The sequence below is a fragment of the Triplophysa rosa genome, linkage group LG23 (genome assembly GCF_024868665.1).
Source record: "Triplophysa rosa linkage group LG23, Trosa_1v2, whole genome shotgun sequence".
Classification (NCBI taxonomy): Eukaryota; Metazoa; Chordata; class Actinopteri; order Cypriniformes; family Nemacheilidae; genus Triplophysa; species Triplophysa rosa.
This window is the reverse complement of record NC_079912.1, coordinates 703313-727235: the sequence shown is the minus strand read 5'-3', so window position 1 is coordinate 727235 and position 23923 is coordinate 703313. Positions and strand designations below refer to the sequence as shown.

At 40.1% G+C, this 23923-nt stretch overlaps 4 protein-coding genes across 5 annotated transcripts in view; 2 read left to right on the top strand and 2 right to left on the bottom strand.

Moving 5' to 3' along the window:
- Positions 1-154: 154 nt before the first annotated feature.
- ttc21a (tetratricopeptide repeat domain 21A) lies at positions 155-1794 on the bottom strand. Its single transcript, XM_057323399.1, has 6 exons — positions 1280-1794; positions 1021-1131; positions 778-944; positions 572-694; positions 342-499; positions 155-260 (listed from the first exon to the last, which is right to left on the bottom strand). The coding sequence occupies exons 1-6, from the start codon at positions 1389-1391 to the stop codon at positions 155-157; spliced, it is 777 nt and encodes a 258-aa protein (XP_057179382.1). The 5' UTR covers positions 1392-1794.
- Positions 1795-1948: 154 nt separating this feature from the next.
- On the top strand, positions 1949-6265 carry gorasp1b (golgi reassembly stacking protein 1b). The gene is made up of 9 exons (XM_057322734.1): positions 1949-2047; positions 2397-2477; positions 2624-2827; positions 3126-3212; positions 3294-3424; positions 3552-3681; positions 3769-3889; positions 4004-4051; positions 4131-6265. The coding sequence occupies exons 1-9, from the start codon at positions 1994-1996 to the stop codon at positions 4259-4261; spliced, it is 987 nt and encodes a 328-aa protein (XP_057178717.1). The 5' UTR covers positions 1949-1993; the 3' UTR covers positions 4262-6265.
- Positions 6266-6301: 36 nt separating this feature from the next.
- Positions 6302-20635, bottom strand: wdr48a (WD repeat domain 48a). Of its 2 annotated transcripts, none has more exons than XM_057322733.1 (19): positions 20534-20635; positions 19448-19588; positions 18793-18868; positions 16593-16675; positions 16364-16493; positions 16194-16282; positions 15161-15262; positions 11009-11233; positions 10562-10636; positions 9607-9709; positions 8914-9011; positions 8729-8836; positions 8517-8613; positions 8325-8423; positions 8081-8186; positions 7905-7992; positions 7736-7812; positions 7433-7622; positions 6302-6839 (listed from the first exon to the last, which is right to left on the bottom strand). In XM_057322733.1, the coding sequence occupies exons 1-19, from the start codon at positions 20579-20581 to the stop codon at positions 6744-6746; spliced, it is 2031 nt and encodes a 676-aa protein (XP_057178716.1). In that variant the 5' UTR covers positions 20582-20635; the 3' UTR covers positions 6302-6743. The 2 variants fall into 2 exon arrangements, with proteins under 2 accessions (XP_057178716.1, XP_057178715.1); XM_057322732.1 differs by having other exon boundaries at positions 18793-18871; positions 20534-20634.
- A 753-nt stretch (positions 20636-21388) lies between these two features.
- scn5lab (sodium channel, voltage gated, type V-like, alpha b) overlaps positions 21389-23923 on the top strand; it is a 186094-nt gene continuing 183559 nt past the window's right edge. The window contains exon 1 of the mRNA XM_057322728.1: positions 21389-21692. The gene's annotated coding sequence lies outside the window, so the exon portion shown is untranslated. The remainder of the gene's footprint in view (positions 21693-23923) is intronic.

Genomic DNA, 23923 nt, shown 5'->3' with positions numbered 1-23923 from the left:
ACTTCCATTGGATGAACACAAAGCCACAGAGACATTCCTCAAAATATCTTCTGTTGTGTTCCACTGAAGAAAGACTCACATACAGGTTTACAAACACATGAGGGGAATAAATGATCCGTATTATTTTTTTTGTTTATCTATGGTAAATCATGAGTTAGAATGAAAACAGAATTACCAGCCCCATATCTCCATCTTTAGCCGCAGCAATGACAGCCATCATCTGAAGAGCTTTTAAATCGTGTTCATCTCTCTCCAGAATTCTGCTCATTTCAAGTAAAAGCACTGAATCACATCTCAAACAATCTCATTGAGCTTTAACAGGTGTATATGATTCAGATTACCTGCGAGCGAGCTCTTCAGTTTGTTCCCAGTCACGCAGAGACATAAAGATCTTCATCTTCAGATTGAGCGCTGGGACGAAATCTGGATGAGAAACTATGATCTGATTCACAATATCAAGAGCGCACGGCTGCTTCTGTTTCGCCATGAGAAACTCAACCTGTGTCGAGAAACATTTCAGTCTCCCTGAGGTTCATGAAGAGTTTCTGTACAGAAATGAAAAATCTCGCACCTTTCCCATGAGCCCGAACACATCCTCAGAGTCCTGACCGGCGCTGTCGAAGTAACGGATGGCCTGAGGTTTGTTCTCCGTCAACTCAGATGTCAATATAATCCAGCCCTTGAGGACAAGCCCCTAAAAAAGTTGATAATAACAAAACCTCCCTGTTTAATAGTGGATTCATCACGGTTTCATCTTCATTCATCCGTCACACAAACCTGTGGGGATTTATCTGACAGCTTCAGCAGTTTGTTGATGCAGTGTCTGGCTTTGACGTTCCGGTCGAGGATCCAGTAAAGCAGAGCTGCGTAATACAGCGCCCTGACACCTGCTGTTGAGCCCGACAGCTTCAGGTCAGAGGTCAGCGCATTCAACGCCTCTTCATCTGAAAACACAGAACATTCTGCAATCCACGTAAATCCAATCCCTGATTCAGTGTGTGTACAGGAGACGGGTGTTACCCAGAGTCTCACGGCGTCTGTGAGCGTTCATGAGAGCTATAGTTGAACACAGAGAGAGGTGAGACTGATCCTTCAGATGAATGAGATCTCTCATCGCCTCCTGCGTGTCACCTGTGACAGACACCAGCCGTCATCGACATCAACATTTCATTCATCACTCTCAGATAGTATTATCACTGTAAATATAATCACCATGACCTACAGTTGTGATCATGTATAGGTTTCACAATGCTGTCAGAAAACATCAATCACACCTTACCTTCCATCAGAGATCCAACAGCTTTGATAAACCGGAGCACAGGATCATTGTTGTACAGTTGTAAATATTTCTCAGCTGTATTTATTGCGTGTCTGAAGTACTTCTCTCTCATATAATATATAATTATGGGCTGTATATTAAACAAACACCAGTTATTTTACACGTTCTACTTCCATTTCTACTATTCAAAGTTTAAATAATTATTATAATAACATGAACTAAATCAACATCTTCCTCACCAAACACGTTGCATCGTTTTCTGCCATGTTTTCTAATCTTAGGACAAACATCAAACAGCACCACCTGTGACTTTAAATAACGGAGTTCAGCCGTTGCTAAGCAACCGTGGTTACACCTGCACAGGGATAATAATCTACCGCAGTCATCTCACATATCTGCTCAATCGATTAGTCACGTCTGTTCACAGAAAAATACCGTGTCACGAATGTTTTTGTTTTTTGTTATTTATTTGTATAACGTTGTAATTTCCGCTGAAAATGTTTACAACGATCAAACGAAATAAAGCACGAGGAGACTTTGCGATCATGAAAAATATTAACGCAAACAATCACACGTTCGACCAGCAGTCATTGGTCGAAAGGCAAGCAGGCGTTTTACGCTCCTGGCAACGTCAGCACGCGTTGATGAATATTCATGATCCGATCTCGTGCTGCAGTATGATTGGTGCTCGTTACCGGCGACTGCAGTTTCACCATGGGTTTGATTCAGAGCGTGTTTACTGCAGAGGGCGGCTATCACGTGCACGGGGTAAATACAAGATTTCATCGCACATTTCATTAGCTTTACGATTTTTGATTAAATAGACGTGGATTCGTATGATTTATAACTGATTCAATAACAATAAGAAAGGCTTTTCATGTCCTGTAGTTTAGACTGGACAACAGTAAACAACACCCTTATGGAAAATGAAGCAGGGTTTTATTATAGTAAAAGTAGTCATTGTTTTTGGAGGATTTTACTACAAACATCATGGTTAAACTATGGTTCCTGTAGTAAAACCATGGTTGATTTTCATAAGGGTAGGAAATGTGCACTGACCTTTAAATGTGTCATGTCTCTTTTTTTTAATAAATCTCTTTGGCATTTCATTTGTCAGATTCAGGAGAACTCACCAGCTCAGAGAGCCGGACTGGAGCCCTTCTTTGACTTCATTCTGTCTGTAGGACACGCACGGCTGGTCAGTTTCATACGCATTTCTATATTTATCAGCATCATGATAAACTGAAGATGATGAAGGAGAACCAGAAATCAGAAGTGATGAAGAAGATGCTCACTAAACAAAACAACTGTATTAATGGTATTGAACGCATTGTGTGTCGTCAGAATAAAGACAACAGTATGCTGAAAGATCTTCTGAAGGCAAACATCGAGAAGCCTGTGAAGATGGAGGTGTACAGCAGTAAAGTGCTGAAGATCAGAGAGCTGGAGGTCATCCCCAGTAACATGTGGGGTGGTCAGGGTTTACTGGGCGCCAGCGTTCGATTCTGCACCTTTCATGGGGCCAGTCACAACGTCTGGCATGTTTTGGTGAGGTCATGTTTTGGTTTTGGTTTTATTTTTGTCAATCCAAATCAATGCATTTTTACAGTCACAGTAGAGTCCAGACGTCCACTATTAAAAATGATCCTGATTTGCAGTTTAATAATTGAACACAAATCTGTTTATTGCCGATTATGAGTTCTCAATTTGGGTAACAAGTCTCCGCATGTATAAATCACAAGCGGCCTATAACAAAACCTGATGATCCATATGATTCCTGCAAGACTTGAAGGAATAGTTTAGCCCAAAATGTTTTGAATCAGTTTGGTGTTGAATGTGTTCGTAGGATGTGGAACTCAATTCACCGGCCGCTCTGGCTGGACTGAAGCCGTATTCAGATTATATTGTTGGTGCGGATCAGGTGCTACAGGCAGTAAGATTTCTACATCACATTCTGTGAATACACAACGATGTCCTGCTGTGATGCTCACGCTGTGAATATTCTCACCCACAGTCGGAGGATTTCTTCACGCTGATAGAAGCGTCCGAGGGGAAAGCATTGAAACTTCTGGTGTATAACACAGAGAGAGACGACTGCAGGGAGGTTCACATCACTCCTAATGGAGCGTGGGGCGGAGAGGGAAGGTACGCACAGGCCAATTAAACGCCCCCATTTAACATCTTTTGCACCTTTTTTCTTTGTCATTTTACACGTAATGCAAGCACACGGGATTAACAGAAAACATGTTTTACTTACTGGTGTTCTGTTTAGTCTTGGTTGTGGCATTGGGTTCGGCTACCTGCATCGCATCCCCACAAGATCGCTCGCATCCTCGCAACAACAACAACAACACGACACCTATCCAGCATCAGAAACCCTGGAGGAAAGGCACAGTTCTGAAGTCAGTATGTCCAGGAATCATTCACATCTGTAGAAACCTTTAAAGACCTTCACTAGTTATTCTTGACATTCATGAATTTAATTCCAGACATTTTTAGAGGATTTCTCGGATGCGTCGGGCTGTGATGTGACAGCAGACGCTTCTGGGCATAAGACCGACTTTCAAGTTTCAACACCATTAGAGAAACAGTGGGAGTTCAAAGATGTCTGTAAGCTCAATTTTTAAGAAGGGATGTTCAATATTGTTGACAGTATATGAATGTTGTTAAACGGCTATCACAGACGTGTTTGAGACGACATCTGTGGATCTTTCATTGTCAAAGATGATGACGACGGAGTCTACAGCCGTGAGGATGTATCTGTCATCATCAGTAAGTATCAGAAGGTTTTTAAAAACAATAAATGATCTTATTCGTCATGTTTCATTTGTTGACATGTTTTCTCATAAAGGCCGCTCTGAAAACAGCACGGTCACAGCAGACGTCCAGAAGAATGACTCTGGGATCCACAGTGTTGAAGAAGGACCTGTGACTTTAAATATGGAGGCAACGTGCGATGAGATGAACACATTTCCACAGTGACATCAAGCCACGCACGCATCATCACACCTTCTGCTTCATATAAATAATTATGAAGATTATATATTACTAAATCAAGCAACTTAATTGAAACTATTTACTTGTATTTCCACGGTTAACATTGAAGATTACACAGAAGTCAATGCAGTATTCATTCAGTTAGATGAAGCGTGACTGTTGTACGCAATCCTGCTTTATACAATGTTGTTGCTTGAAATTCTAAACTTCATGAAAATGTGCAGTTTCTCTGGGCATAAAGACCAAAAAATTGAATGATGGAGGAAGTTGCATCAACACTTCACCCTTATGCACATGTCATGAATCTTAAAAATAAGCTTAATTTCTTCATGCAAAGTATAATGTGTATATATACGTGTATATATATATCACTCCTGTGAAATCTGATTATATCTGTGATCTCTCTGGACAGACTCTATAAAGACTTTTGACATGAATGTTGCTAAAACAACTCAATGAATGCAGCAAATGCTAATTATTTCATAAATATAATGTTAGTTAACATAAAATCTTACATGTACAGTACAGGACAGACACACACACACAGTGTGAATTTAAAGCCATACTGCTGAAGTGCTGTCTGACATGTTTATATTTGGCACATGAGTATTATTGAATCATAACTCGTAAGAGAATCCAGAGTTCTCACACCAGTCAGAAACACCCAACACTTACCTGTGACATGATGACATATGCAAACGCAGACACTGCTTTCAGCTTCTGAAAATGATAAATATACAGAAGTTAAATACAGAGAACAGTCACAGGTGACCTGCGGCATTAACTTCATTTAGTGTTATACCAAAAATAAAATAAATACTTGCACAGTTAATGTCTACTGTTTTATACCAATGCACTTTAAATAATGACATCATCCATGTAAGCATCATTTCAATGTATTTCAGTTGTCAGAGAGTTCCTGGGATCAAATAATACACCGTTCAATAAATGTGAGCTATGAATAACTGCGTCGGAGCTTTGTGTGCTCAGATACACTCCTATTAACCTTTTAATGGCATTTCAAATTTAAAGCTATAATGAAATGAAAGTGTAAATGACAGGTACTGTATGTCAATATTTCTTATTTTCATCTCCTTTCTTGCCTTTACTAGCTAATTGAAGCTGCACGAATTACGAAAATGTAAAAACAGTTTAAGATGAAATATAGCAGGCCCCAACCTGACATCTGAAGCTCTTTTATATACGACCTGATGATAAACAAAAGATCTTGAACGCAGGGAGACATCAGAAGACAGAAATGAGAAACAAACACAAAGTCAATGTCACATTCGATGTGATTTCAGTGACATCTGTCTCTCTGTCACAACTCTGAATAAAAAAATAAACTGTATTCTAACTGGTTTATTAATGGTTAATTTATTAAGCTGTTATTTACCCAAAATATACTGCATATAATTACAATCAACGCAGGAAGCATAAATACAGAAGTCATGGACACTTGAAAACCTTCTCAAGATCTCTTTAGTCTTCGTTTCAACATAGCGGTGTCATTTGTAGAACTATCATCATGGGCTTATCTCTAAACTAAAGTCTGATTATATACATGAATACACGTCGCTATACTGTGCAAATCTTCTCATGATTGACAAACGTTTGCAGAACACAGCTTTCGTTTTGCATAAATTAAAACACATGAACCGAGTTTTGCCCTCCGGTGACATTTGACCTTGCGCATCATTCCTCACAGAAGCGAAATGAGTTAGAAACATTTAATGGAATAGTTCACCTAAAACTGATTCGTGGGTGAATTATTTCTTTAAAGAAACTCTTTCACCTCCGTCAGTCACGTATGACATGAAACAGCACCGTGTTGATGATCCCGTACATTTTCTTCAAAAGAAAAGAAAACTCCTCGTGAACTACAAAATAATTACAATATATGTACAGAATGAATGCATTGATGATCACAGCACAGTGACAGATGCATCGTGGGAAAAACGTTCTTGGAGCACTCTGAAGAGTTTTCTCAGCTGTTCAGCAAATTGAAAGGTTTCTTCGCTCGGGATCCAGACCGCACGCAGTCTTCCGCTTTTTGACTTTCTATTTTCCCAGCATGCTGCGGGAAGGATTGCACAATGTCGTTGGCAACAAACACATCACTGGAATGTAAAACGAGAATAAAAATCAAGCAGTCTGACACATCCACTATATGGCATCCATCGAGTTCACGCTAGGAAAATAACAAACGTCTTACTGGAAAGCGTTCAGGTGGCATATTCCATACGCAAATAAAACAAGAGAACAGGGAGACGTGTTTCTGTAAACCGCCCTTCCATTCGTCAGTGTCCTTCCCGTTTCCATCCTGATGGACATGCGTGATCGAGCGGCCCGTGAGTGGAAGATGATCAGACAGAACCAGGAAGTGCAGGTGAGCGTGTGCTTTGAATGTGAAGTGTAACGAATGGATCTGCTGGGTGTTTCCATGGCGACAGCACGGGGGCCGATCTCACGTGGACTTCTGCCGGTAGTGAAGCGTCAGGTCACCTCCACTTTTCCAGATGAAATGTTTCACCGTCCGCAGGTCCATGTTGGGGTCCAAAATCTTCCAAGAGGAGCAGAGAGAACACATTTTTTGCAGGACTATTTTTGTTTGTGCATTTCTTTATTGACTGTTCATTACAACGACTGGAAGTCATGTTTATGTAATTGAGAAATACGTCAACACTATAATACACTGTTTGAATAAGAACTGGTTTACAATACACTGGACTATTTATATGAATCCATTGGCCTCAGTTTGTCTGATCAATATCAAAAAATCTGTTCAAGTCTTACTCTTAAAATCTTATTAACATTTTATTGGGTACCACTAGTGGGTCAGAAATGATGCCATTCAGCTTTCGGTTACATCTATTTTAAAACAGCTTTCTGAATGTTATGCTAGCTTTTGCTGTGGACTCCAGGTTTTGGATTTTGTTATTGTGCACCAGGGTTACTATTGTTCATAAAACTATTAGATTTCTTAGGTTACTTAAAATAAAATTAAATATAGGCCTAAATATGATTTGACACAGAAATAAGTTTAAAATAAATAAATAATGAAAACAGAAATAAATCAAAACTAGCAAATAGCAAAAAATGCTAGAAATTAAAAATATAAAAACAAAAGCTCATGAGAACCGGTGATTTTTCTACCTGATCTTGACAGAGCAGCTCGATTTTCTCTTCTGCGAGAACCGAGACGTCTTCCTCCTCCTTCTGCTCGCTGGGTTTCTCTGCGGCCGATCCGCCCGTCTGTGACTCGCTGTCCAGATTAATGATCTTCTCATAGACGTGTTCCATCACCTTCCTCACCTGTAACATGTCACTGGCCGACAGCCGATCCCTGCGCGCACACACACACAAAGGCACATGCTCATTCATTTCTGTTTGTGTAATGTTGTGTAAATATGATTGTAACCCATTTAACCCATTGTTAAAATCAGGACTGAGACGCACTTCTTTAATGTCTTTGCTCCAGATGATGAGTGAGGCTGGAGGTAGAAGGGGATTTTGTTGAATTTGGGCATGTTTTTCTGTAAGACAGACCGAATTAAGTTATATTAACATTCTTCTTCAACATTATCAAGAGGTTTTTTACATGTAAAGTGTGTTTTTATAAACGTACGTCCACTGTGATGTCGATGACCCACTGCGGGACGGTCTCGTTCAGTAACATGGACTCAGTCTCACCTCCCGAGTCACGACACAACAGCCTGCAGCAGACACACACAATGATGATGTCATCACATTATCTCATCCCACAGAATCGACACAGCTGAGATTAAACAGATCGGTACAGACCGGAATAACGTTCTGCCTCCCGCCTCACCGAAGATGACCGGCGTGTGTGCTGGAACCTGGAAATATCCGTTACCTTTCTGTGTCCTGCTCTCGTGTTCACCGTTCACTAAACGCACATCAAACATGTTGTCCAGGATCCATTTAAGAACACACATTCACCGATAATATCAAAGTCCTCATATTTAGGTAACTTCTTCATACAATAACATAAGGACGAATAAATGGAGAATGATATGAATATTACCGCTGGCATGATTCAGTTCTGTGTCCTCATCCATTGGGTTGATGTGTGTGCGCGGCCAAAACTCCAACAGAGCCTGAAGCAGCAGACCGCCCAGATTCACTGCAACACACAACAAAACACACACACGTCTTCATCTGTATCGTGTATTTACATCCTAAACACATCCTGTGTGTGGGTCTGATCTGATCTCACGTTTGGGGTCTGATCCGTCAGGACTCGTGAACCCCGCGTCTTTAGCCGAAACCCAGGCGGCGAAACAGTCGCTCTCATCTAATGTTATAGTCAGCATCTGTCAATCAAACATTATAGACAACGTCTAAAAAACAAAACATGAAATACTCAAATGTTTAATAATGTTTTAATGAACAAATGTTTTATTATGAAGCTCAATGACCGTGACATACCCCTGTTTTGAGATCCACTGAAAACCAGTTGGGCACATAAACCATCTTAAATCTTTTTTTGATTTCTTCATCAAACTCTGTCTTGCCCAAGTCTTCAACTTTACACGCCTGCACAGAAATACAGACATGAGAACCGAAATCATCATCATGAGATTAGAGGGACACGTGTGTAAACCTCAGTCTACCTTCAGCACATCCCAGTATGCCACGCTGTTATTGGTGTCTTTGGTGAGAATGTGTCTCTTGTCATTCAGAATGTGGCACTGAATTATACTGGCTCCACCTAGAGGTCAACACAAGACATGAACGTGACGTCACCATCAATGTAACCTAAAGACACATCTCAACATCCTGACTCTTGATAAAAACTTAAATGTGTGTTTCCCTTTCAGAACTGGCTCTGACTGTACAGTTTCTTGTTAAAGTCCCAGTGAAATAAAAAATGACAACGCTTATTTTTTCATGAAATATTGCAGTGTTTATTGTAAACAGTTTGTCAATGTGGCTCATTCTCTTTTTTAAATTCGTGTGCCCTCATAATCTTCAATTAAAATCTGAAAATGCACTTCCGTCTTGTCATGACTATCCATCTTAAATGACATGTGTTAGACGGCTTGGGCGGAGCATCCGTTAACTCCTCCCCTTCTACTGTCAGTCTGCTCCCAGTTCCTTTCCAAAACACACTTGCTGTTTTTATACATCCAATCAAATTTCAGAGAAAGACGAAAGCCACGCCCACTATTTTTCTCATTCGAAATTCCATTTCATTTGGAAATGTGTCAAAATACGGAAGTAAAGATGATCGCAACTTCCAATTTACGGGGGCTTTAAATATGTAAAAGCATTGGGAACCAGATAACACGCACGTTCATGTGTACCTTTAATAACATGCTCAGGCTGTGTGCACAGTGGTGTCAGTGGAGTACTGCAGTCATTGTCATAATCCCCCGACGCTCGGAAATTATGAATCCCCTTCAGAGACTGAAGAAGAACAGAGAAATATTACAACATGACAGAGAGAATCATTTACTGTATGCAAATATATTTTAATCTACTGTCACTGTGCTGTAGGATTATTACTGTTAACTAAAACTATTTATACCATGGTCTGTTTGAATACTTGATTCTGATTGGCCTCCACGTCGTGTATTAAAACGCATGGTTAGCTGTGGATTATCCCTTACTTATAATACATTACTATTAATTCAAATGAGATCAAATATAAACATAAATATTATTTAAGAACCTAAACTAAAAGAAAATAAGCAATGCTGCCTGAAATAAGTATAACTGAAAAATAATTCATTTGAAATATATAAAAACGAAACTAAAACTAAAAAGGACTCAAATCTAAATAGCCAATTAATAAATTAAAAAAGGACATCCTTAAGAAAACTAAAACTATAAAGAATAAAAGCTAATACAAAACGCCAATAAAACCACAATAAACAAACAAAAAACTCAAGTAAAACTAAAATCACTGGTGCAAAAGCACGTCTTATGTAAAAGCTGCAATAATCCTACATTTTTTTCTTATTTCTATACCGTCTGTAATGCAAAAAAATATTTTCAGTAAAGCTGAATTGAACACTTTAGAAAAAGCAACAACAATGAATTTTACAACAGCATCCTTGCTCCAAACGAAACCGTACGATTGATACTGACACTAATGAAATAAGTGAAGGTGCTGGCGCATACATCTTTCTGAGTGACACTAATGAATGACCCTTATACGTAAACGAAGATGCTGCAGACTACTTAGTGCTCATCTGCACAGATTGAGGGCAGGTGTACGCTTCAGCTCGCGTCACGCCGGACACCAGCTGCACTCACCCATTTATTAACTGTAGACTTGGTGGTGGAAACCCAGATGGCAGAATGTGGTTCAGCTGACCTGTCCAACTCCATCTGAAAGAGGTCAAACACACATTCACACTTCAGCAACTTTACCTTACTTCATACTCGCGCTAGACGCGCACCTGCCGCCTGGATTTCTGCTTGACATCGTCTGATTTACAGTCTATTCCAAAACCTAATGAGGTGCTTGTGTTGACAGCATTTTAAAGCATCACTCCTGATTTCACCACCAAACAAGGCCATCCCAGAATGCTTTGCAATAAGAAATGCCGATATAAATAGATCTATTTGAAATAAGAGTCACAAAAACTCACTCATGTGGTCTTATAAGGCAGCTGTCGATGTTTTGGAACACAAATGTGATTTTTCAATACGCAGATTCTGTCACGTTGAATATTTGTAAATCAAGTCTTTCCATTTCACCTTCAACACGGGTGCTTTCTCTTCACATATGAGCACACGGATGTCCGGGTTGCGAAGGTCTGTGCAGTATATCTTACGGTCACGACCTCCGGAGTAGACGTGCGTGAAGGCTTCATTGACCTGCAGCGCCCAGACGCCCTCATCGTGAACGCGGTACGTGGCGATACACCTCTGCTGACCCAGTGACCAGAGCCGAATGGTCCCGTCTGAACTTCCTGAAAGACACTGAGACAACACACACAAGAGCTAAACGTAGCACTCCTGACTCATTCTGAAGACAAACATCAAAACTAGATTTCACCACAAAACTTGAAAGTAATACACATTTATAAAAGTGATAAGTGAGGTGTGACGAGAACTCGTGGCACGAGATCTCGCGAGACCAGTCCAATCTTGCGAGATCTTGTTCGTCTTCAGAATGAGTAAGGAGAAACACAATTTCCTCACGCAATTGGCATGATGGAGTGCTGGGCTCGAAATTGCGACCATTTTAGTCACATATGCTCCCTATATTTAACCTGTGCGACCTCAAAATATATTTAGGAGCATTAGTGTGAGTGAGTGCACATTTTGTTGTGGTGTGACCTGTATTCATTACTGTACAGAACACGCTAATAACTGCACAAAGTATGTGTGAGAGCTAAAGTGACGCCGGCCCGGCTATTCATAGACAACGTGATTTACCATCCCGCTGCGCTACTTTGCCACCGTCTTTCTATGTAAACAAGCTAGATGGACGGGTTTCAACGTTTGCGCACGGCCCTTGCATCTGCAGCACCTTGTGCATAAGCATGAGTGTTTACAGCGGTTCGTGCTGCCAGCAGCTGAGCTGACTGTACCACAAGTTCACATTACATTATTTGAAAGGGGTCATATGGCGCGAACATGTGTTGTTCTGTGTCTTTGGTGTGTTATAAGTTGCCTGTGCATGTATTAGACGTGTAAAATTGCAGAAATGAAAGTGTGGGAACAAAAGATGTATTCTATGTAAAAGCGACTGCTCACCCAGACCTGCCTGAAACACCTCGTGTAGCCACACCCCCACAAATCTACATCAGTTGGTGGTCTGATTTGACTAAGACCGCCCAAATGTAAACGCAAGTAAGGTGGGCGTACCTGTCAGTACAAATGAAGAGGAACCTGATGATCCAAATATGGTCAGAGGCGTCACATTTCCCTCACACGCTTGCAGTATTCCACCAATCACTACGCACTGGTCAACTGGCCAATCACAGCACACCTCGCTTTCAGAGCCATGAGCTTTGTAAAGAATCTGTGCGTTTCAGAGAGGCGGAGCAAAGAGGAGATACAAACATGCACGGTGTGTGGAAAATACAGCGTTTTTGAACCTTAAATCGTGTATACACATTGAGTTACATCTAAAACAAACCATAATATTCCTTTTAGCCGTGTCATATGACCACTTTAAATACATTCACAGGCAAACCTCTTCAAAAACCTCTTACATATGTGCAATATGAGCATAAAACAATGTGTTTATGTAGTTTTAACTGTTTCTCTGAAGGCTATGAGGGTTCAGTAAGTGGAGGAAGGAGGATTGACACTGTGAAATGGTCGCCACCTCTGTTAACTCGAGCACTACGCAAAAGCATATTGAGAAAACAACCACAGCTCTTTACTAAAATCTGCACCCGATAAAGGGGTCATATGGCGGAAGTACGTGTTTTTCTGTGTCTTTGGTGTGTTAATTGCAGAAATGAAAGTGTGGGAACAAAAGATGCATTCTATCTAAAAGCGAATGCTCAACCAGACCTGCCTGAAACGCCTCGTGTAACCACACCCCGGCGAATCTACGTAACTTCGTAACATGATTTGACTAAGACCGCCCAAATCTACACGTAGTTAAGGTGGGCGAAATTGTAAATCTCATTGTATCGTCTTGTCAGTACAATTGCTTTGGAACCTGATGTTCCGAATATGGTAAGAGGTGTTACATTTCCGTGAAATGCTTGCAGTATTTGACCAATCACTACGCACTGGTTAACTGGCCAATCATAGCACACCTCGCTTTTCAGACCGATGAGCTTTGTAAAGAATCTGTGCTTTTCAGAGAGGCGGAGCAAAGAGAAGATACAAACATGCACGGTATGTGGAAAATACAACGTTTTTTAAACTTTAAATGGTGTATACACATTGCGTTACATCTAAAACAAACCATAATATTCGTTTTAGCCGTGCAATATGACTCCTTTAAGAAAACAAAGCATACATTTTGTGCAATTACTGCCTGTCATTTAAGTTTGTGACAAAACATTTTGCAGTGTTTACATATTGTTTATTACTGCATAATATAATTCATTAAAATAGAAGTTTAATGTGTTTAATAAAGTACAAGTTGATTTTATAATGCCTACATTTTTGCATTTTGTGTAAAGGTGAATAAAAGACTATTTTTCCCAATATACAGTGGCAAGAAAAAGTATGTGAACCTTTTGGAATTTCATGGTTTTCTGAATAAATTTGTCATAAAATGTGATCTGATCTTCATCTAAGTCAAGGGTATTGACAAATAAAATGCGTCTAAAATAATAACACAACTTTTTTTGATCTTTCATGTCTTTATTGCGAACAACCAAAAAAACCTTGTAGTGTTTGTGGAAAAAGTATGTGAACCCTTGAGTTAATGACCTCAAAAAAGCTAATTGGAGTCAGGTTTTAGCACACCTGGAGTCTCGTTAAGATAATAAGTTTGGAGATGTGGACTACAGCTACTCTGACTGATAAAAACCCCTCAAACTGTTGGAGTTTGAGCTGCACAAGAAGAACATGCTTATGTGAGCCATGCCTCGCCAAAAAGAGCTTTCAGAGGATCTACGATCAAGAATGGTTGATTTACATAAAGCTGGCAAGGGTTACAAAGTTATTTCACTTTAGAAATTCACCAGTCTACCGTTAGGCAAACAATCTACAAATGGAGACACTTTGGGACTGTTGCTACTCTACCAAGAAGTGGGTGCCCAGTCAAAATGACACCAAGAGCACAACGAAGACTCATCAATGAGGTAAAGAAACAACCCCGAATGACAGCCAAAGATTTGAAGGCATCATTGGAACTTGCTAACATCTCTGTTCATGAGTCTACAATACGTAAAACACTGAACAAGCAGGGTATCCACGGCAGGACACCACTGCTTACTAAAATAACATTGCTGCAAGCCTGAAGTTTGCAAAAGAGCACATTGACACTCCACAGCGGTATTGGCAAAATGTGTTGTGGACTGATGAAGCTAAGATTGAACTATTTGGAAAAAAGCACGCAGCACTACATCTGGCGTAGAAAGGGCACGGCACATCATCATGAAAACATCATCCCAACTGTAAAGTATGGTGGAGGAAACATCAGGATTTGGGCCTGCTTTGCTGCATCAGGGCCTGGCCAGCTTGGAATCATTGAGGGGAAGATGAATTCCCAAGTATATCAGACCATTCTTCAGGATAATGTGAGACTGTCTGTCTGTACGTCAGCTGAAACTGTGTAGAAGGTGGGTGACGCAACAGGACACCGACCCAAAACAGAATGGCTTCAGAAAAACAAAATCCGCCTTGTGGAGTGGCCAAGTCCGAGCCCAGACCTCAACCCAATAGAGATGCTATGGATTGACTTGAAGAGGGCCATACACATGAGACGTCCAAAGAATATGACCGAGCTAAAGCAGTTCTGCCAGGAAGAATGGGCTAACATTCCTCCTCAACGATGTGCAGGTCTGATCCACAGCTACAGGAAGCGCCTGGTTGAGGTTATTGCTGCCAAGGGGGGTCAACCAGTTATTAATTCTGAGGGTTCACTTACTTTTTCCACTGCCATTTTGAATGTTGAATGAGTGTGTTCAATAAAAACATGAAAGATCAGAATTTTTTGTGTTATTATTTTTAGACACATTATGTTTGTCAATACCCTTGACTTAGATGAAGATCAGATCACATTTATTTTATGACACATTTATTCAGAAAACAATGAAATTCCAAAAGGATCACATACTTTTTCCTGCCACTGTATTTCATCATTGAGGATTTCTTTAAAAAAGTCTAAAAATCTCGTCTCGTTCTCGTGAGATAAGCGCCTCGTCACACCCCTAGTGATAAGCACACAAATAAGATTTGAACGAGTGTGACTGTATTCATAAAGCACACCTGAGTGCCGTCTCTGTTTAACAGCAGGGATTTCACATTGTCCGTGTGTCCCTTCAGCTTCATCAGTTTGGCACAGGTCCGTGGATCCCACACTCTCAGCACCTGACACAACCAACAAGAAAACCATACATACTTTCATTTACAGTGAAGGAAATAATGACTTGATCCCCTGCTGATTTTGTAAGTTTGCCTGCTTACAAAGAAATGAAAGGTCTATAATTTTTATGGTATTTTAACTGATAGAAACCGAATATCAACCAAAAAATCAGGGGGAAAAATTATATAAAGGTTATAAATTGATTTGAGCCCAAGAACACCATCCCTACAGAGAAGCACAGTGTTGGAAACATGCTGCTTTAGGGCTTTTTCTCTGCTACAGGTATACAGGATGACTTCACCGCATTGAGGGGCTGAGGGACGGGCCCATGTACCGTAAAATCTTGGACGAGAACCTCCTCCCCTTAACTAGGTCACTGAAGATGGGTCATGGATGAGCCTTTAACATGACAAAGACGCAAAACATATTGCCAAGACAACCAAAGGGTGGCTTAAGGAGAAGCACATTAAATGTCCTAGCCAGTCTCTAGACCCTAGTCCTATAGAACATCTGTGAAGGAGGCGAAAACGACAGCCAAGAACCCTTAAAGATTGACAGAGGAGTGGACTAAATGTATCCTGACACATGTGCAAACCTGCTGACCAACTATCAGAAATGTCTGACCTCTGTGCTTGCCAACAAGGGTTTCTCCACAAAGTACAAAGTTATGTTTTGCTTGGGGATCAAATACTTATTTCACTGACTGAAATGCAAATCAATTTATAACCTTTATATAATATTTTTTATATTCTGTCTCTATCAGTTAAAATAAACCTACCATAACAATTATAGACCCTTCATTTCTTTGTAAGCAGGCAAACTTACAAAATCAGCAGGGGATCAAATCATTATTTCCCTCACTGTATCACAGAACCATTTATTCTGCTTCAGTGGAAAGCTTTCTGAAGTCAACACAACAACTTCTCTAAGACAAACCTTTTCAGTGGATCCAGACACGATAACAGTCCCCATCTGATTCATGGCCAAACTGTAGATGGAGTCTTTGTTCCCGCTGAGAGACGACGCTGAAGCAGACAAACACACGTCTACAACACATCAACACATCACACAAACTGAAGTTTGATGTCTTATTCAGTGTAACTCACTGGTGACAGTGTTATTAGAGGCCGTTAGAGCCGTGAGCGTGTTCACATCCCACAGGAAGATCTGACGGTCCAGCCCTGCGGACGCCACCAGCTCTTTATCTTTAGCATACGCTAGCGCTTTCACATAATCCTGCACGAGCCAAACACAAATCTTTAGATTCATCATTCATTTTACATCTCAGACCGTGGTTTTTATTCATTGAAATGTCACGCAGACATGATAAAGTACCTTGTGTGTTCTCAGCGTTGACATGCAGAAGCCCTTGTGTGCGTTCCAAACCTTCACTGTAGTGTCTGAGGACGCTGATATCACTGGAACACAACACACACACATCTGTATAGATATCCACTGTATGAGAATGAAAATGTCAACCTTACCATGAAAAAAATCATGTTTTTACTATGCTAACAGCACAGATATCAACATTTAGTGGTTTAATTACCCATGTGAGGTCTCTCTTCAAGTTTTTAAAGCATTTGGTTATTTTTAGCGCATGGTTTTCTAGTCAGGTACAGTGAGGGAAATAAGTATTTGATCCCCTGCTGATTTTGTAAGTTTGCGTACTTACAAACAAATGAAGGGTCTATAATTTTTATGGTGGGTTTATTTTAACTGATAGACACAGAATATTAAAAAAAATCAGGGGAAAAAAATGTTATATAAAGTTTATAAATTGATTTGCATTTCAGTCAGTGAAATAAGTATTTGATCCCCTACCAACTAGCAAGAATTCTGGCTCCACAGATTGGTTATGTGCCTATATGGACCACAGATTAGTCCTGTCACTTTAAGAAAGTACTCCTAAATCAGCTTGTTATGTATATAAAAGATGCCTGCCAACAGAATCTGTATCTTCCAGTTCAACCTCTCCAACACCATGGTCCAGACCAAATAGGTTTTAAAGGATGTCAGCGACAAGATTGGAGACCTGCACAAACCTTGAATAGGCTACAGACAGAAGCTTGGTGAGAAGGAGACAACTGTTGGTGTGATTATTTGGAAATAGAAGATATACAAAATAACTATCAAATGCCCTTGTTCTGGAGCTCCCTGCAATATTTCCCCAATGGGGTAAAGATGATCATGAGAAATGTTAAAGATCAGCCCAGAACTACACGGAAGAAGCCTGTTAATGATTTCAAGACAGTTGGGAACACAGTTAGCAAGCAAAACATTGGTAACACATTGGTAACACGCTATGCCACAGTAGACTGAAATCCTGAAGCACCCGCAAGGTCCTCCTGCCCAAGAAGGCCCGCCTGGCTCGTCTTAAGTTTGACAATGAACATAAAAATGATTCAGAAAAGGCTTTGGCGAAAGTGCTGGCACTGCTGTGAGACCAAAATGGACTCCTGTGTTTGGAGGGAGAGAAATGCTGACTATGAGCCCAAGAACATCATGTCTACAGAGAAGCACAGTGTTGGAAACATTCTGCTTTAGGGCTTTTTCTCTGCTACAGGTATACAGGATGACTTCACCGCATTGAGGGGCTGAGGGACGGGCCCATGTACCGTAAAATCTTGGACGAGAACCTCCTCCCCTTAACTAGGTCACTGAAGATGGGTCATGGATGAGCCTTTAACATGACAAAGACGCAAAACATATTGCCAAGACAACCAAATAGTGGCTTAAGGAGAAGCACATTAAATGTCCTAGCCAGTCTCTAGACCCTAGTCCTATAGAACCTCTGTGAAGGAGGCTAAAACTCCAATTTGCTGAGCGACAGCCAAGAAACCTTAAAGATTGACAGAGGAGTGGACTAAATGTATCCGGACACATGTGCAAACCTGGTGACCAACTATCAGAAATGTCTGACCTCTGTGCTTGCCAACAAGGGTTTCTCCACAAAGTACAAAGTTATGTTTTGCTTGGGGATCAAATACTTATTTCACCGACTGAAATGCAAATCAATTTATAACCTTTATATAATATTTTTTATTTTCTGTGTCTATCAGTTAAAATAAACCCACCATAAAAATTATAGACCCTTCATTTGTTTGTAAGTAGGCAAACTTACAAAATCAGCAGGGGATCAAATACTTATTTCCCTCACTGTAGGTGCTATTTTCAAGATGGTCACATCCATAACGGTACATATTCACTTAAAATCAAGTAAGTATTTAAGGTTCTATAAAGAGGCATCTCTTCTCCATTTGTTGGGTATAATTGCTTCAGGTTCTTGCATTTTAATTCACAGAAATCCTACAATGTTTGTCGTCTCCCAAAAACCATGTCCTTTTTGTCACATCCATAACGCATGTTTAGATGACCTTTTTAATAATTGGAAATCTGTTCATAGACTGACATTTTTCTGATGTTTAGACTCTGTCAACAAGGCTTTAGTAAACATAACAAATACATTCTGTGAGCATTTTTATGTCACGTCCATAACGCTGCTGGAATTGCCCACATGCGCTACAGGACTCACATGTTTTTCCATTACAGCAGAGGACGATATCATTCACCCAGTCTGTGTGATGCTCCATTGACGCGATGTACGGATCCTGCTGCAAAACACACACGAAAACCAGTGTCAATGTTCCCAACACACCACAAAACTGATCAAATCAGTTAGCTTTTATTTCAACATGTTACTTTCACAATAACTTTAAGTTTTCAGCTATTTTATTGTGTGTGCTTTGGTCATTTATTTAATATTGATGTTGATATTTATTTGATTTCAGTTGTAGTTTTAGTTCAGTTTTTATTAATTCCCAGTTAATAATTGTAGTGACTAAACTTTATCTTATTTCAGTTTATTGCTAAGGCAACATTTCTAAAGACCATTTAAGTTTTTCTAGTAATATTCTGGTATTAACTAATATTCGTCTTAATAATAATCCTGGATCAGATAAGCCACGTCGAGATCTGCTGTAACAAATATACACACCTGTAACTTTAAATTGGGTGAGATTTGCTGATTTTATCTTGAGATCATCTGCCTCTGACCATAAACATCAGTTGCAGTGGTGAACTACATTACTCAGAATATAATGTAATCGTGTATTTACTGAGCGTGGGTCTTATATTTGCGATGTCATAGAAGCACACACAGTTGTAATGTACGCATCCACACTGGTTACCTTGTGCTGGTTAACGCTCCATATTCTGATGATGGAGTCTCGTCCAGCGGTGAAGAGACGGTTAAGAGCCGGATCCAGCTGTAGCGCGTTGACTCCATTACGATTATATTTCTCCACTTCATCTCTGATCACATATGACACCTGACACACAATCGATGTCAGAAAAACCAACACGCATCAGCACTGTTATTATTATTATTAGTTACAAAATGTGTTATTTCAAAAGCATACAAATTATCCTCACGATTTGAACAATCCATCATGTGTTATACATATAAAAATAACATTAACCTGCTGGTGACATAAAATGTTTAAAACATCATAGAATAGCACATTTTCAAATAATTAAAACACATGCAATCAACAAGATGCATGTGTTCATTAGTGATATATGCATACTGGACATATATGTTCATGTGCTCTGCATGCATTATCTACAGTTTTTGTATGGTCATGCTATGTAGGCCTATTCATACATGTATTCATGTGTTAATTATGCAGTTGTTCACACATGTTAGCTCAAATGGTCATCATGTATTCACACGTGTTCAGTCCGCATACTAACTACATTACGCTTTAATACACGTTTAGAATGCATACGTTCATACTCATAGACGTTCATATGGTCATGTGACGTTATGTGCCGTTTGTAACGTTAGCTCATGTAAGGATGTCTGACTGTCCCGCGCTTACGAGACGAGAGCAGGGCCCAAATCAGCATCTTAAATCACCCTAAACTACACTACTTCACCATCATATAAAACCAGATGCTCGAGTCTTCAACCCTAGTGAACACTCAGTAGGCAGCATTATGAGACATCTGACTCGAACCGCGCATGTGATGCCGTAAACTCCAGCTGTTGTTGCTCTGACATGCACTTTGGACGCCCCTAACCTTAACAGACTACAGAGACAGCACGTCAGATTTAAACACATCCCGGCCTCGAGTTCCCTCAGCGCCACACAAGCACTGAAACCCGCGCGCACAAACACCCGTCACACGCTGAACTCAAGTCTAAACACTAACATCACCACACAAACATGACACACACCGCACAAGCCAACACATCAGTGTGAAATATTCACCTGCACTTTCCTGCGCCCCGCTGCATTCTGCCTGTGATGCGTCGCCATCTTGCATGTTGACGCCGTGACGTCACTTCCTGCGCGCTTGGTGGAGGCGCGGCGCGCTCGGCACACGAGCCACCGGAATACTTGGACGAATTAATAAATATAGCGAATGACGAACAGAATAAACCTTTACAATAGAATGAAAATATGAAAATAACACAAATACACATAAATACAAAACACTGTGATGTGACTCAAAACTTTGTTTTACTGCATTCTTGTAGCGTGGTTTTTGTATGGTATTCATTATAGTTTTATAAAACCTCTTGGTACTTTTTCAGAGGGTTTAAGTAATTGCAATAAAAGCACTTGCATAATTCTGTAGTCGTTATTATCTTACTAATTTATTTATTAATCAACTTCTCTACCCATAAATGACGTTATATAACTTATCAGCGAAATAAAAATGTTCCAGTTGCTATTTTGCTGTATTATGCTAAACAGCTACGTCCTTTTCCCAGTATAAAAATGGCTAATAGTCTTAAAAATAAACGGTGTACTAACCTTTAAAAAGACGATCCAAGAACTTCTGTCCTGCCACGCTTCTCTCTGACCAACAGAGGGGGTCACAAGTTCATATTCCACATTATTCACATATTTACAAATATAAAACCCGGCATATGAAAAAAGCAATATGCATAACATAAGCAATCTGTTCTCTCATCCAGCTAAAGCACAGCTCACATCTGAAACACACGATGCTTTTACTTTTGGTGTTTTAAAACAGATGGTGTTCGACAAGAAGGCGGAACATTTGACTGCTGCTCTCAGATCAGTTCAGACCTGTGTTCCACCCTGCTGGTCTACACACGAACACTACAGGAGACAGAGCTCTGCTTTTCCACAGAGCCATAACTTCATGTGCTAGAGACTCTGTGATGTCTGTCATTGGGAATGCAACGGCACAGACATTCAGCATGACGTGAAGAGGGAATTAAATCCTGTTTTCTGTCTAACGAACGTCTGGATTCACTTCTAACTGAACTTGGAACAGTAAATGCGCACTTGCTTTTCGGCTGCTGGGGATTTTCAGGATGGCTTTACTGTGGCTCTTTCTGTTGATCAGAGGAAATGTGTGAACTCTGAAGTATAAAGCCGAACACAAGTTTCACATGTAAGTAACCCAGATAGTTTTTATCGTCTCTGTGTTGCTTTTAACTGAACATTCGATGTTCATCTATTAGAACATAAATAAACGAAGGAAGTTGCACATTTACCACAACATTACAGTTAATAACTGTGCGCAATCGCCGGTGCGCCTCCAAAGTCATTTTTTCGCGTATGACTGAATTAATTTTTAAAAGATTTAAAATAAATCAAAATGAATCCGAGTTTTACCGGGTTACGAAATTGCAGAATTTCTTCAAAAATAAGCATGTTTTATTATGAGTGTTTGGAGGAGTATCTATGGGAAAGATAAACGACGCCATTAAAAGTGAAATATTTCCTCATTTTTTAATAAACAATATAATCCTATTAAACTCGCGAGTCTTGTATCAGATTATGTTTGTTATTATGTGTGTGCGCTTTTACAAGAGCGTGAACAGGTGTGTGCGTCGCGTTCATTGCGTTCGCGAGTTAAGTCCGCTCTATGATTTAATTGTCGATGTAGACAAGTGTACGAAGCGTTTTTTGAAGCATCGTTTTCAGGCGGCAACTAAAGTCAAAAGACATTCCAACTTAAAATCGAACGCGTTTCTCCCATTGCGCTGCGCTCGCTGTAAACGACAACGCGTCTGGTCTTCAGAGACGGACGCTTCAAAACTAGACAGTGGCTGGTTTATTCACAGACAGTTTTTTTTTATTTGGATTCTTAAAATTGGACTTTAAAATCCACGAATTTTGACTTCATTGCTTTCAGCGTTCTACTACGCGGCTCGTTCATCACACCCTGCGTTTAAAGGCGGCTTGTTAAGTTAACATAGTTCAATAACTTTCATCAACGCGTCTTAAGACCTCTGCGATTAAGTAGGCCTATCCAAGATGATTTGGAACGGTAAGCACGGTTCCGGAGAGCTGTTGAAGGGGTTCGCAGCGCGCGCAAGTAAAAACGAGCCAGCTTCGCGCAGAATCCTCGCGGTCTTGTCCAAGGTGCTGAAATTCAGACGAGAACATTCTGAAATATCGCACACAACAGTCATTATTTTTTATTATTTGTAATATTATTTACCTGCTGAATTCGCACTACACTACAGGAGGAGTAGAAAATAAAGAAATTAGAAATAATTAGAAATAAACGCTCAATACGAACAACACCAACAAAACTATCAACACCACGAACGGCAAAAATACCGTAAATCATTGATCATCACCATTAGATTTATTAGTTTACAGTTGACAATTAATTTTAATGGTGATGCTGTACATTGTCAAACGTGTGTGTGTTCGTGTTGTTTACATGACACGATTCTTAAATATTAATATTTTAAAATAGTATGTTTGACTTGAAGCACATCATTTACACAGAGATAATCATATATTCGAATTGCCTGGAAAAAAACATTTTGTACCATGTTCTCTCAATGTTTGGATACAGCAGTGAAAGAAATGACATTAATACACATTTTACTAATAACGTATGCATTTTAATACATTTATATTTTATTAAAGAAAATAGTGTATTTAATGGTAGACACACATAGATCATGCTGAGCTGCAGGCCAGGTGTGTGTGTGTGTGTGTGTGTGTGTGTGTGTGAGCTGGGTTGGATAAACAGAGGTCTTTTTATTAACAAAGAGAACAATGCAGTGTGTGCTGATTCTCGGTGATTTTATGGTTATTTGCATGAGGCCTGTGTTAATAATCATCTCATATGACACATGTTTCTAATGATGATGAACAGGGAGTCATCCTTCATATCTGTCCATTAGTGAAGTCTGATCTCTGGGGATCTCCTGTCTGTGTTGACTGGTCATGGCTGTCAGGGCGGCACTTTGATTAAAAACACTTGCTGTGTGAATTGATCCACTGTTTTAGATCTAGCAAGCAGGAACTCTAAAATACAAAACATTTCTTTTATGAGTGTTGATAATGAGAAGCAGTGATGGTAATGCTTGAGACACTCTTGACTGCACTTCTAGTGTCCGGTTAGTCAGTTCATATCTGTGAACTGTAAACAAAGCGCTGATAAAAATGCTTGTCGTGACATCGAGGCCATGATGACCTTTGGCCCCCCGGGGGTCACAAAATGATCCGTTAAAGTGAATCAAGGACAGTGGTGTAGCTACCGCAGCGTGAGCGTTCTGTCACTCCACGAGTAACCTCCATGCCCACCCTTCTTTACTGGAAATGACCCGTGCTATCCGGGGATTTGTATCCCAGTCTAAGTTTAGTTACTGGACCCTT

Excerpts from the sequence above, each read along its gene's own strand:
- ttc21a (XM_057323399.1), bottom strand. The coding sequence starts at position 1,391 with ATGAGAGAGAAGTACTTCAGACACGCAATAAATACAGCTGAGAAATAT. Across the intron at positions 695-777 it reads TGTCAGATAAATCCCCACAG|GGGCTTGTCCTCAAGGGCTG; the intron begins GTTTGTGTGACG and ends CAACTTTTTTAG. Across the intron at positions 261-341 it reads ACTGAAGAGCTCGCTCGCAG|AATTCTGGAGAGAGATGAAC; the intron begins GTAATCTGAATC and ends TGAAATGAGCAG.
- gorasp1b (XM_057322734.1), top strand. The coding sequence starts at position 1,994 with ATGGGTTTGATTCAGAGCGTGTTTACTGCAGAGGGCGGCTATCACGTG. Across the intron at positions 2,828-3,125 it reads ACAACGTCTGGCATGTTTTG|GATGTGGAACTCAATTCACC; the intron begins GTGAGGTCATGT and ends ATGTGTTCGTAG. Across the intron at positions 4,052-4,130 it reads GGATGTATCTGTCATCATCA|GCCGCTCTGAAAACAGCACG; the intron begins GTAAGTATCAGA and ends TTTCTCATAAAG.
- wdr48a (XM_057322732.1), bottom strand. The coding sequence starts at position 20,581 with ATGGCGACGCATCACAGGCAGAATGCAGCGGGGCGCAGGAAAGTGCAG. Across the intron at positions 8,187-8,324 it reads AGAACTGAATCATGCCAGCG|TGAACGGTGAACACGAGAGC; the intron begins GTAATATTCATA and ends ATGTGCGTTTAG. Across the intron at positions 7,993-8,080 it reads GGAGGCAGAACGTTATTCCG|GCTGTTGTGTCGTGACTCGG; the intron begins GTCTGTACCGAT and ends TGTCTGCTGCAG.